Source organism: Sesamum indicum, linkage group LG9 (genome assembly GCF_026168435.1).
Source record: "Sesamum indicum cultivar Baizhima isolate 11 linkage group LG9, ASM2616843v1, whole genome shotgun sequence".
Classification (NCBI taxonomy): Eukaryota; Viridiplantae; Streptophyta; class Magnoliopsida; order Lamiales; family Pedaliaceae; genus Sesamum; species Sesamum indicum.
In genome coordinates, this window is record NC_142665.1 from 979,662 (window position 1) to 992,091 (window position 12,430).

General features: G+C 36.5%; 2 protein-coding genes and 1 pseudogene across 2 annotated transcripts; 1 reads left to right on the plus strand and 2 right to left on the minus strand.

Moving 5' to 3' along the window:
- Positions 1–234: 234 nt before the first annotated feature.
- Positions 235–1,013, minus strand: LOC148786810 (secoisolariciresinol dehydrogenase pseudogene; annotated as a pseudogene).
- A 595-nt stretch (positions 1,014–1,608) lies between these two features.
- LOC105170045 (NAC domain-containing protein 40) lies at positions 1,609–5,488 on the minus strand. Its single transcript, XM_011090636.3, has 4 exons — positions 4,928–5,488; positions 3,746–3,999; positions 2,796–3,086; positions 1,609–2,618 (listed from the first exon to the last, which is right to left on the minus strand). The coding sequence occupies exons 1-4, from the start codon at positions 5,292–5,294 to the stop codon at positions 2,199–2,201; spliced, it is 1,332 nt and encodes a 443-aa protein (XP_011088938.1). The 5' UTR covers positions 5,295–5,488; the 3' UTR covers positions 1,609–2,198.
- Positions 5,489–6,963: 1,475 nt separating this feature from the next.
- Positions 6,964–10,864, plus strand: NIT4 (nitrilase 4). Its single transcript, XM_011090635.3, has 5 exons — positions 6,964–7,318; positions 8,133–8,312; positions 9,709–10,002; positions 10,114–10,395; positions 10,477–10,864. Exons 1-5 carry the CDS (start codon positions 7,093–7,095, stop codon positions 10,626–10,628), a joined length of 1,134 nt encoding a protein of 377 aa, XP_011088937.1. The 5' UTR covers positions 6,964–7,092; the 3' UTR covers positions 10,629–10,864.
- Positions 10,865–12,430: the final 1,566 nt, after the last annotated feature.

A 12,430-nucleotide genomic window follows, 5' to 3' on the forward strand; every position in this document is an offset into this window, starting at 1 on the left:
TTTTTCTCTCTTCCTCCTTTTTATACTGATCCCTTCTCGTGTCCTCTGCACGATCCTAATACCCGCTTCCACGACAGGTCATCTCGCGATCGTGGCCCACCTTTTTCGGGTATAAGATTGCCCTTAACCGTTTCTGAGATTATCCACGTGAGTGATAGGTTTAATCTCTCTTTTTGCGCCTTTGTCTCTACCTTTCATACTAAGGGTATATTAGTCTTTTATTATTTCCCTCCATCACGTAGCCATGCGTAGCCACCCACCAATGACTGAACAGACGCTCCCTGTGTTGATGATGCTCCCTCGTTTGGCTTGTTTCATGAAACTAGCAGCATGCTTCGTGCCCAAGAAGGCACCAACGACATTAACGCGAAGCACGTGCTCAAAGTCGGCCTGACTGTAGTTAAGGACGTTGGGTATCACGGGGTCCAAAATTCCTGCATTGTTGAACATGATGTCGAGCTTACCATACGTTGACACTGCGGTCTCCACTGCATTTTGGATGTCTGATTCGCTTGTTACGTCGCAGTGGATGAAAGATGCACGCTCTGGAGACAGGTTTTGGCAGATCAGATGGCCTCGGTCATCCCGAGCGTCAGCTATCAAGACTTTAGCACCGTGTTCATGGAAGAGTTTTGCTGTGACTGATCCGAGGCCACCTGCTCCTCCAGTGATTAGAGCTACTTTGCCTTCCAATCTACCAGAAGACAAGAAATTGGAAATGACACAGGCTGCAAGCTGCTCAGTGTGTAACAAGTCAACTCAAATCAACAGGAAATTGCTCAGACACTGTACGTTAGTAACTAACAATGGTTATTACGTACAGAAGAGGATAAACAGAGAAATCTGTTTTGTCTAAGTGATGAAACTGGAAAATGATCAAATAATAAGTTCTATTCATTATTCTATGTTACCTCTTGGCTGCGGCAGACAGGACCGAACTGCTTGGCATGGCTCTCGCTAAAACAGCTTCTGCTCACCTTAACAGCTTTAAAGATTCTATTTTTCTCAGGCATATATGTCTAATGAGCGAACACTATAATATAGAGTCCTTTACTATCTGAAACAGAAGCAATTTCCTGTCACCCTCCCAACGGTCCTTCTTGCATTTGTCCACATAGGCATTCGTTAGGCAGCGAGCATCCATCAGTCTACTGTGAGCTCATACAAACTTGGAAGGAAATGAAGGAAAAACAATGGATTATGAATCAGGATGATCGATCAAAATCTTGTTTGGATCATTCAAATGCTGGTCTACCGACATATTCAAGCCACACACGTTCACTTTATTTGGAGGTGACTAAAATAATTGAATAGCGATAAATACAAAATCATCAGCAGGACGACGCACTTTTATTAGATGTCATTGCACTATCAACCTATCTCATCACAACTGACTTGATCGCCTGAGGACTTTCACTGAGCCGACATCGACAATCCATCACGTGACTTTGATAAAATACTACAGGCACCGGTCTGGTATAAGACAAATCTCTCCCAACTATAAAGACATTTTGCCATATTTCTTTTTCCTTCAAGGGTTTCAACTTTCCTGACGTCTGGAGCAAAGAGAAAACAATGCGATCTTGGGAGGAAACAAAAAAACCAACATTTCAGTACACACAAAACTTAATCAGGTTACCTGATAAATACTTACAACGATGCCTTCAGGCAGCACCCTGTCCAGGAAAACTCACGCATACATCAGATAATATCTCATACTATTACATTGACGTTACAACAACAAAACCAACAATTTTCTGCATTCTTTGCTTCTTGTGATGCTACAACTCACTCTGGTACCACACGGACTTGAACACACAAAATGTGCTGATACCATGAATCAGGAACTGCCAGGTAAACCTATACAGCTCCAGCAAGGTATGATCCATACATCAAATATACAGTATCTATTTCTACCAAGTAATCAATTCTATGTACACACAAATCCATATTAAATCCCACACACATTGTAATCAACGACACTAATTGTACGTGTACCCTATTTTGAGTGTCTACAGTATAATACAACTGCTCCATCATAATTCCCATATACATTGTCATCTCACTTTCCACAGATCAAAACTTGATGCGCTTCTTCTTTGCACTGTTTGCTCAGTATATGGGATGATAAGCGTACCAGCCAATATGTGACAATCTTTAATTCAGAAAGTCAGCCAGGCTTGGAAGAATCACCCGTCTTATCCATTATGATCAGCCAGGAATCCCACTATGAAGGACAGAAATAGTATCATCAAGATTAACGTTAAGAGAAGCAGGAAGAATGGAAGTTTGATCTTTTTAGTCGTCAAATTGTCGATCAAGCTCTCAGGTCTCCGCCAAGTGTTCGAATCAGGGCCGCCCTCAATAGGAATATTCTGTTTCACAAATTTATAGATCTCGATTCGCCCCTCCTGATAAGATTCAATCCTATGCCTTCTCAGTCTGAGCCGTCGATTTGCGGTTCCCTGGAAAGGAAGCAAAGACACAGTGGCCTGATTGTTCCTCAGTTCAGACTTGGGTTTTACAACAGGCACCACCGACGGCCCAGGATGCTCATCTAGCTTAACTATGTCGTCCTTCATTATGTCGGCGTAACAATCCTCTTCGTCAGCATAATCCTGGAACCACGAGTATGAACTGACTAAAAGCATCGGCAAGGGAGAACCAACTAAAATATTTAATTCAAGAAATTAGAGAGTTCTCTAAATTTTAGGCTTCAGTAACCTAAGTTCATAGAAACAAGATGTTTGAACTGAAGTAAATAGATAATAAGCATGCACTCGATCAACACAAACCTTCTTGAGGCTCGAACAGCCGTCCTGAGAGAAATCACTCGGTTGTTTATCATCAGATTCAGCACCAGTGTCAACTTGTTCTACAGACTGAGAATTGTAACTGCTAGTACAGTCCTTTGAACAGCTATCAACTGGCTTCACCCCATCAACCATACCGGATTGCTCACCACAAGATAAACTAGTCATACTGTTATTTACTGCTGGCAAATCCTTCTTGATAGAATTCTTTTTCAGATTGTCATTTAAATGGAATTCACTGTTCTTCCGTAAGCGGCAAACTACCATAGCGTCCTTTAATTCCACACAGAAAGATTACATAGTCAGCAAATGCATTATGCAAGTGTGGCGGAAATAAATATAAAAATGAAACCCTGATTAAGGTATGAGAAGAAAAAGATTCAACAAACTATAAAGAAGCCAAAGACAACATGGAAGAACTGTACAGATTACCTACTTTTGTGACCATGATTTAGTAATTGTTAGACAAAGGAAAGGGTAAATTCCAACATTGCTTGTGTCTTGGCCTTGAGGTTAACTCATAAATTCATTGAGTACTAATTGTTAAAAATCAAGATAGTTGTCTTATGCATCTCCATCAACACATACTCATTTTAAGGTTTCTCTTCCTTTTATTGAGTACAGCATCAGTTGAGGTTTCCACAAGTCAATGGTATTTCTATAGCAGAGGGCCTTATCACTGATCAAAAGAAAAGTTAAGACATTGTGCAGTTATCATTTATACACGTTCTTTCAGTAAAATTAAGCAAATAACCAATTTCATGAACAACAGAACAAGAATTAATGGTTATGGTACTAATTAATCATCACAAATGTACCACATCAACATTAGATCTTGTGCAATGAAAAACGATTTCTGCAGTAGAAAACTATGCAAGCACGCCGCATGCAGACACGGAATTCTTGCCCTCCATGGCAATGATATCACTCACCTGGGATTTCTCACTCGTACAATACTCGTGCATTATCCACTCTGTTCTTTGCCCTTTTGGTGCCCGACCTGTGTGGAACACTAAAGTCCTCTTTGTGCCAATTACATTTGAACCCGATTTTACACTTCGTTCTTTTCCTGTTGCCTTCCAGTATCCGGATTCAGTTGCCCTTTTACTTTGAGAACCATTTGGATACTTCCTCCCACGAGGAGAAAAGAAGAACCATTCATTATCCGACTGAATAATGGCTTGAGCTGATTTCATTTGAATGAAGAACCAATTAGTTCCCAATCCCAATCAAATGCAATTAAAAGATTTCCCAAACAACATGATGTGTGATAAACAAAACAGCAAAAGGCTTAGATGACTGGGCCACGACTGCCGCAACAAACACCTGTACCTAAGGGCCTCAATCAGGAAGCCAAACGCATGGACATTCTAATACTTCAGTTCAGTGTGCTCCTAGGAGCCATAAAATTGCACTATCCTTCTAACAAGATCATCTACATAGATATATAATCCGACATCCATCGCTTCATTGCTAACAAAATTATTTTGTTCCTGACTAGCTAACATCATTTGATACCAAATTTTCAGAAACTAGACTATTCTTTTACACGAGGCCTGTTGCGCACAATAAGAGACAAGATTCTGAAAGTTACTTCAGTTAAGCCAGGGATAATGAGGTTTAACTAGGATATAAACATTTGAGATTTATGCTATCTTTAATGTTCTCAAATCAAGGTATCTATACCTTTTCAACTAAGTTAAGTCTGCCCAAGTTTCGAAGATCCACTATTCCAACCTCTGCGGAATATTTTATCTATCATGACTCCCTTTCAAGAATTGAATGATACACAAACTGACATCAACTGAAATCCAGACCCTTTAATCTAAAGATCCGCTCACCAACAACCGCAATAAATAACTAGTAAAAGAACTCAATATATCCGCAAATATCATCTTTTCCCAAGAGATCATGTCGCACCTCCAACCCCACCCCACTCCACCAGAAACAAAAGAAATATTTTTCTATAAACCCAGAAAGAAAATCAAATCTGAATGTCAGTTGTGGACAGTAATCTGCGTATAAGGAGCCCCTAGTCACCGTGTATATACGTTTTTGTGTGTGTACATGTGAATAATCAAGAGAAAGTTTGAAAAGAAGAAAAGAAACTGAACCTGGTAAATCCCAAGGCTCATGCCTACAAATATCAACCTCAGGAATAACCTCAACACCCTCATCGGACCCCTGAAGCTTCTTCCTCAGGTAATACTGAATCAGCTCCTCGTCTGTCGGGGAAAACCGGAAACCCGGAAACATAGAGGAGGCTTCTGCTATGGAGATTTCCATGGAAATATTAGTATTGTTTCTTGCAAAAGATCCTAATTTTCTCTCGCTTCCATCCATTTCGTCACCAATTATAGGTACAAAAGAAAAGCCCTTTTGACGCACGTTTCCGAATAGGTTTCTTGATTGAGAGATGTGTTGTTGGCAAAGTAAAGAACAGATTCTGAAGTGGGACTGCTCGAGAAGTCTCTGTACCATTTTTGTTAGTGTGAAGCTCTTCCTTCCTTCCTTCCTTGGTTGGAGCGTAAAACGTGAAAATCACGTGGGGGGATGAGTGTGGACGTGTCCGTATGGTCTTACTTGTGTTTGCATGCAGCGATCTGTCACTCTAACAACGTACGGCTGCAATCCACATCCACAGAGGACGTCGTCGCTCTCGCGGGTCTTATTTTCAACCTCACCTGGAATTCACCCAATTATTTTTATTTTTATTTTTTAGGAGAGAAGTATGTATGGGCTAATTATTACTTATATATTTCGATGTGGGTCAATAATTACAATATGTTTTTAAAATTCATAAAATATTATATTTTATTTATAATGATAATTTTGTAATATTATTAATATTATCAAAATCGAATATCATTTATATTTTAAAAATAAGAGAGTGTTTGAGTGAGCTTGTAAACTTTTTAAAATATTATATAAAATATTAAGATGTTTTACAGTTATAAAATCTTACAAAGTGTTTGGTAAATTTATTATACAAAAAAGATCTTATGAACTCTAAAAATAATATGTTATGAGCTTATAAGTTCTTTAAAAGAAAAAGTAAGAAGCTGACTTATTTATAGGATCTTAATAAATTTGTCATTGTTAACATTTTATAAATTTTAATTTTTTATTTTATTCAAATACTTTATAAACTTATTTTAAAATGAGATATAACATTTTGGAAAAAAAAAAAGAAGAAGAATTCTATCAAACAAATTTCTATTTTTTTTAAACATTCAATCACCTTAGAAGATATTTTAAAAAGATTATAATTGCACCCCAATGATCTAGTACTCATATATAGATTAATGAATTCACTAAAGAAAAATAAAATTGTATTATAATCTTGCCTTTCTTGGCAGTCCAATATTACTATAATCTTGTCCATTGAATTTGCAATACTACAAGAGATGAGTGATGGTTGCAATAATAAATCTCAACTTAAAGACATGAACAACAAACAAAACAAACATGTTAACTTTTCTTGGAATATTACTATGATGCAATGCATGTTCATTAAACTATTCTAAAAATTCATGTTTGGATACTTTTAGGCTTCATTTAATTTTAATATCAGTTTGTTTTCAAATAATTTTAATATTCAAGTTATCTTTTATCATTATTTTGTAAAAGTAAGAGTGTTTAAATAAATAAAGTAAAAAATAATGATTACTTTTTTTTAAAAAAAATTATTTAAAGCAAAAGTATTATGAAAGATGTCTTTAGTTTTCTATAAGATATTCTTTAAGCAAAATATAATTATTCGGGTTGGAATAATCAAGTCCCCTTCAAAACATTTTAATAACGTATAAGTTCAACAATATGTTTTGGTGTGATTGATTTGAATGGACGATAAATACTCTTATAGTAAATTATCAGTCAAGAGGCATATTATAATTACTCCTATTTATATTTGTTTTTTTTACTAATTCAAAAATTGGAAGAATTATTTACACTAAATATAATTATGTAATAGAATAAAAAATTATTTATCACCCTCCATACATAGAATGAGTAATAATAATGGTATTTTAATTTAATCCTTGTTTGCAACTAAAATTAATATATTCTCTATGTGGGCCGACCCAATAAAGTTTCAAAATCATACCATCCGACAGAGTTAAGTCCAAGTCCAGTGAACCACCCGTCCTTTATCTCTCTATGTATTCTCCTCGTCATTTGTACAGAACTGAACCTCAACTCTTGACGAATTCTAGAAAGCTCTCTGTCCGAAATTTGCTAATGATCAGCTCGCCTTTCTTGCAACCTTTCGGCATTTCACATGCATAGCGCGGTGGCAACACCGTCACCTAATCGGACTCAAACAGCAGAAGAGACAATACAATTAGCGGAAAAGCTTAGAGACATGGCTTTAGTTCCAAGTGCAACTGTGAATGATGGCCCATTGTTTGCGGAGGTTGATATGGGGGCTGATGCCACTGCTCCGACCATACGGGCCACCGTGGTGCAGGCCGCCACCGTGTTCTATGACACTCCCGCCACTCTTGGTCAGTCCCATTTCCGGTTTTGTTTTCTTGCTGGTTTGCAGGCTTGGTTGATGTTTACTCCAGTTTTTTGTTTTTTCTGTTAATGCTGAATTTAGTAATGAGGAGATTCCAAATGGCTTTTCCGGATTCCTTTTTTTTTTCTTTAATTTTTTCCCTTATAAGAATCCGTTGGTTTTTGAGTAGGTGGCACATCTGAATTTGTGTGGCTTACGGTTGAATTAGAAAGTGAGAGGTTAAAATTGGTTTCTTGGTTTGTGTATCTGATGCTTTTGAACTGCATTAAAGAGGAAGTCTTTTGCTCAAGAGGTCATGTTTGGCTGTGGAGGAACCCTTGAGTGAAAGAATTTCTGGTTGAAGTAATTTCATGAAAAAAGGCCAGTGTTTAGAATTAAGTTGTTACCTGGTGAAGTTCACATAATTACGTAAGTTTGTTTCAGGAAAAAGACAACTCGTTATATTCTTCTTTTTTATGTTAGTTTATACTGCGGCAGTCGATCATGTGAAGTTCTGAAAAGGATAAATCACAGTAGAAGGGGTAGCAGCCATCAGCTGGTTCTTTTGTTCTTTAAGTTCAGACACAAATATGCACAATCTTTCAGCTTGACTATTTTATCTATTTCGTTTAGTACACACAAGAATTGATTCAAAATACTATGTTGAGTAATAAGTAAACTGACGACTGTGCCTTTTCACTTTTAAGGTATCTTTTTTTACTATTTGAGTTTAGGTTATGCCTTTTGTTTTATCTATTCCAACTCTCTGCCCTGGTTATTTGTAGTAAGGTGATCACAAATGTGTTCCGTTTTGCTTTCAGATAAAGCTGAAAGGCTGCTTGCTGAAGCAGCCTCATACGGTTCTCAATTAGTTGTGTTTCCTGAAGCATTCATTGGTGGCTATCCACGTGGATCTACTTTTGGTGTTGCAATTGGTAACCGTTCAGCCAAGGGTAGAGAAGAGTTCAGAAAGTATCATGCCTCTGCTATTGATGTTCCTGGTATGAATCTGTTCTGCAGGTCTAATCAACATAATGGCTGTTCAGATTTTCCGGATAAGTTTCACTGTAAAGTTTATTTGAGGAGAACATCATATGCCGTTTGAGCACATGAGTTTTTAACAGATTACAATGTGAAACTCCAAGTTTCATTTAATACTTACCTGAAAATCATGGTTAGATTACTAGCAATGTTATCTCTTTATCTACAAAAATGAACAATAAAATGACCTCTGCCAATTCTGCATTCTGTTGCTTGAGAACATGTTTTTATGCAGTGTAAGTGTTCAATCCTGATTAGCTCTGATGTGAAAGAGTAAATGCAAGATTTCATGTTGTTACTTACTCTTACGGATATGATCAAGTATATCTTGTAAAATACCTTGACAGATGGACATAGAGGTTTGGTGCCATTGCACCTGCTGTTTCGTTGCAGTTAAAATGGCTAAGGAAAGAAAATATTGTCTGAGTATCTCCCTCTATGGTGATCCTTCATGCTAATATTCTGGGGCAACATGATTATCCATCCATCTCTTTTACTCTTTCTCCAACTATTTTCTTTATGTCAAGAGACAATATTCAACATCATTCTCATGAATCCACGGCAAACGCATGGTTGAAATTTGCAATAGAAGAGAAGATATCAACTTGCAAAAGAAGAAGGGAAAAAACCTCTAATGTATATATCGTGATATACCTCATCCTGCCTCTAAATTTGTCTGGTTAAACTTGACCTACAAGCCTAAGAAGCAAAAGTGATATTTTTTTCTTCTTGTTGTATCATGATGTGGTACGACTGTGGACTTACTCCTTTGAAATATTATGTTATGCGGGAAGGAATTAGGTCTTTATGTGCTATTATCTGACTGCTTCTGCAGGGTTTGAAGATGTGCTTTGGTTATTGCATAATCTGTATTCAAATTTTTATTATCACTACTTATTAGAGATAATACTGGTTCCGTAAATAAATGTTCAGTGCTATAAATCTCTTGGATATGCTTTTCGCAAGGTTGAGCTTTCTGAAGCATATGCAGAGGCTGCTAAGTATCAGTATGAAATTACTCAGAAACGAGTAAGATATAATTCCCTAGTTGAAGTCACCCTCATGTCAGCCATAAAGAAAACTCATATCTGAACTCTTTTGACCAGTCCCCCCCTTTTTTTTTTGTGAATCAGCTTTGTCCGAAATGCTATGTGAAACAAACCTACAAGCTCTTACAGTATGTACACGAGGTGAAACTGTTAAAAGATGATGGTTGAAACTCCTCTTGGAGCCTTTAACACTTCATCGCGATATATAGACGCTGCAAAGAAGTTTAGCAGCTGCTTAATTAGTTACTCATTCTTGGTGCTCCTTTTCTATGCTATCCTGTTATCTGATTTGATTCGAGTTTTTCAGGTCCTGAAGTTGATCGGTTGGCTGCTATGGCTGGAAAGTATAAGGTGTATTTAGTAATAGGCGTTATAGAGAGGGATGGATACACTCTATACTGTACTGTCCTGTTTTTCGATTCTCAAGGTCGATTCCTCGGAAAGCATAGGAAAATCATGCCTACAGCACTGGAGCGCGTCATTTGGGGATTTGGTGATGGATCGACAATTCCTGTTTTTGAGACACCGATTGGCAAAATTGGTGCTGCAATTTGTTGGGAAAACAGAATGCCACTTCTAAGGACAGCAATGTATGCAAAAGGCCAGTTTTCTGTGACCTATCTTTACTTTTCACTAGCAATATTTGTCCTTTGAATCATCTGTTTTTCCCCTCATTCTGCTTTATTTAAATTCCTGAGGTTCGTGTTTCCAGGTGTTGAAATATACTGTGCGCCCACAGCTGATGCCAGAGACGTTTGGCAAGCATCAATGACCCACATTGCTGTTGAAGGCGGGTGTTTCGTCCTATCGGCCAATCAGTTCTGCAGAAGAAAAGACTATCCACCTCCGCCTGATTACGTTTTTACTGGCACAGAAGAGGATCTTCTGCCTGATTCAGTTGTTTGTGCCGGTGGTAGCGTCATCATTTCGCCGATGGGAACTGTGCTGGCGGGTCCAAATTATGAAGGGGAGGCACTCATATCTGCTGATTTAGGTGCGTCACTTGATGTCTGATATCACTTTATTTATTCTGTAACAGTGTCCTAATTGGATTATTATTTCTTTTCTTGCAAAGATCTTGGAGAGGTGGCTCGTGCCAAATTTGATTTTGATGTGGTCGGGCATTATTCTCGACCTGAAGTTCTCAGTCTCACCGTTAAGGACCACCCCATGACTCCAGTTTCCTTCACTTCCGCATCTGGAAAAGCAGAAACGTCTCAGAAGTAACCCGCCAGGTAAATAACCTGCATTAAATCATGCAAATGGCAGCACTTTGACTTCCAAACCTGGGCTCAGGTTCCTTCATCTGTATACTAGATTCCAGTCACTATGTCTCCAGTCCCCTCTTCTTTATTGTCTGAATAAGCTTTCTTTTATGACGTTTTCGTCCACGAATCCAAATGGCCTAGTGTTGTTGGGCGACTCGATCCGTGATATGTGATACTATTCTGACTCTAAGCTCAGATTCCTGCATAGTACACCAATCTGTGTATAGAAACATACATGTGGTTGTGTTTGGATTGGGAGACACCAAAGGAGGCAATTCGTCATAGGTAGAGATTTGACGTTAGCAAGAGAAACAAGAGAAGAAAGAAATGGAAAAAGTTGTGTGGTTTCTTTTCACATTGTCAATTATGATGGGGCCCTAATGCAATTTGAAGAAGCTGAAGGGTCTCTTTTCATATTAGCTAATGTTGGGGGTGAGTATGAGGCCACAAGCACACGGGGGAATAATAAAGATATATAATTGAGAGATACATAATAAGACATGGGAATAGAGACAAGAATTTAAAGATGTTTCGAACGTTTAAGATCTGATGATGAAGTAAAGTGAAACAGAAAAAAAAAAAACAAAAACTATCAATAATGATTCTTTTTTTTTTTGTTTATCTTTTTTATGAAAATTTATATTTGATTATAGACATTTACAGTAAGACTAAAGAGGAAGTATGGCCGGGTTTATAAGGGCTTTAGAGTTTATTAAATTTTAAAAGATTGATTAATGGAGAACTAATTTTGAAATAAAAAATGTGTTATACGGTTTGATTTCATGATTTGATTATAAAAATACAGACTGGTTAAATTACAAAATCCATATTATTATTAAGATTAAAGAAAATTTTTAAAAAATATTTAATGGACATAATGGGTAATTAGATAAAAGTGAGGAGAGGAATTACAAGCTATAAATTATATATATATATATAGATGTATCAAAATGTGATTTTTGATATGATTTGATTTTAAAAATGATTACTGATGAAGGGACCAAAAGACGTAAAAACTTGCGTTTGCAATTTCATACAAGTTTGGGCCGCTTAATCATAAGCTTGCACGAATATTAATTATGTTAAAGAAATCAAATTTTAAAACCGAATTTATGTTCAGCAATAAAATGATTTTTTTTATTACAGATGTTCAGCCAAAATTTGCTATAAGTTGCGAAACATCTGGAAAAATTTGCAAAAAACATGGTGAAAAATTAGCAAATAGCATCTGGGAATTTTGCAGAATATTAATTTAAAAAAAAAGTAATTGGAAAATTTCAAATTTCACCGACTGCAACACAACAAAGAAATCTCATTTAACAATTTGCAAAATATGTTTTTTTTTTCCGGAGAGAAACTATAATTATATTATTACATCAATGTTTCAATAGTTTGGACAAAAATATGATTTTTTTTTTCCGAGAGAAACAGTAATTATATTATTACATCAATATTTTAATAATTTGAACAACTAAAGAATACATTGTTTGAATTGATGTATCAATACAATCAAAAATTAATAAATAGTAAATTATAATAAACTCATATAAAATTAGACTAATCTACACATTTAGTGAAATTTGAATTAATAATTTCAAATTAAATTGTAATACCTTAATTTCAACTATTCGACCAAGAGGTCGTGGATGAAATATATAATATTTTGGGCATACCATTTTCCTATAATTCTGTACTTCACTAAAATGATTTCAAAATCTCAATCGAGTGCCAAAGAGAAAAGACAGTTGAAATGATGCTTCC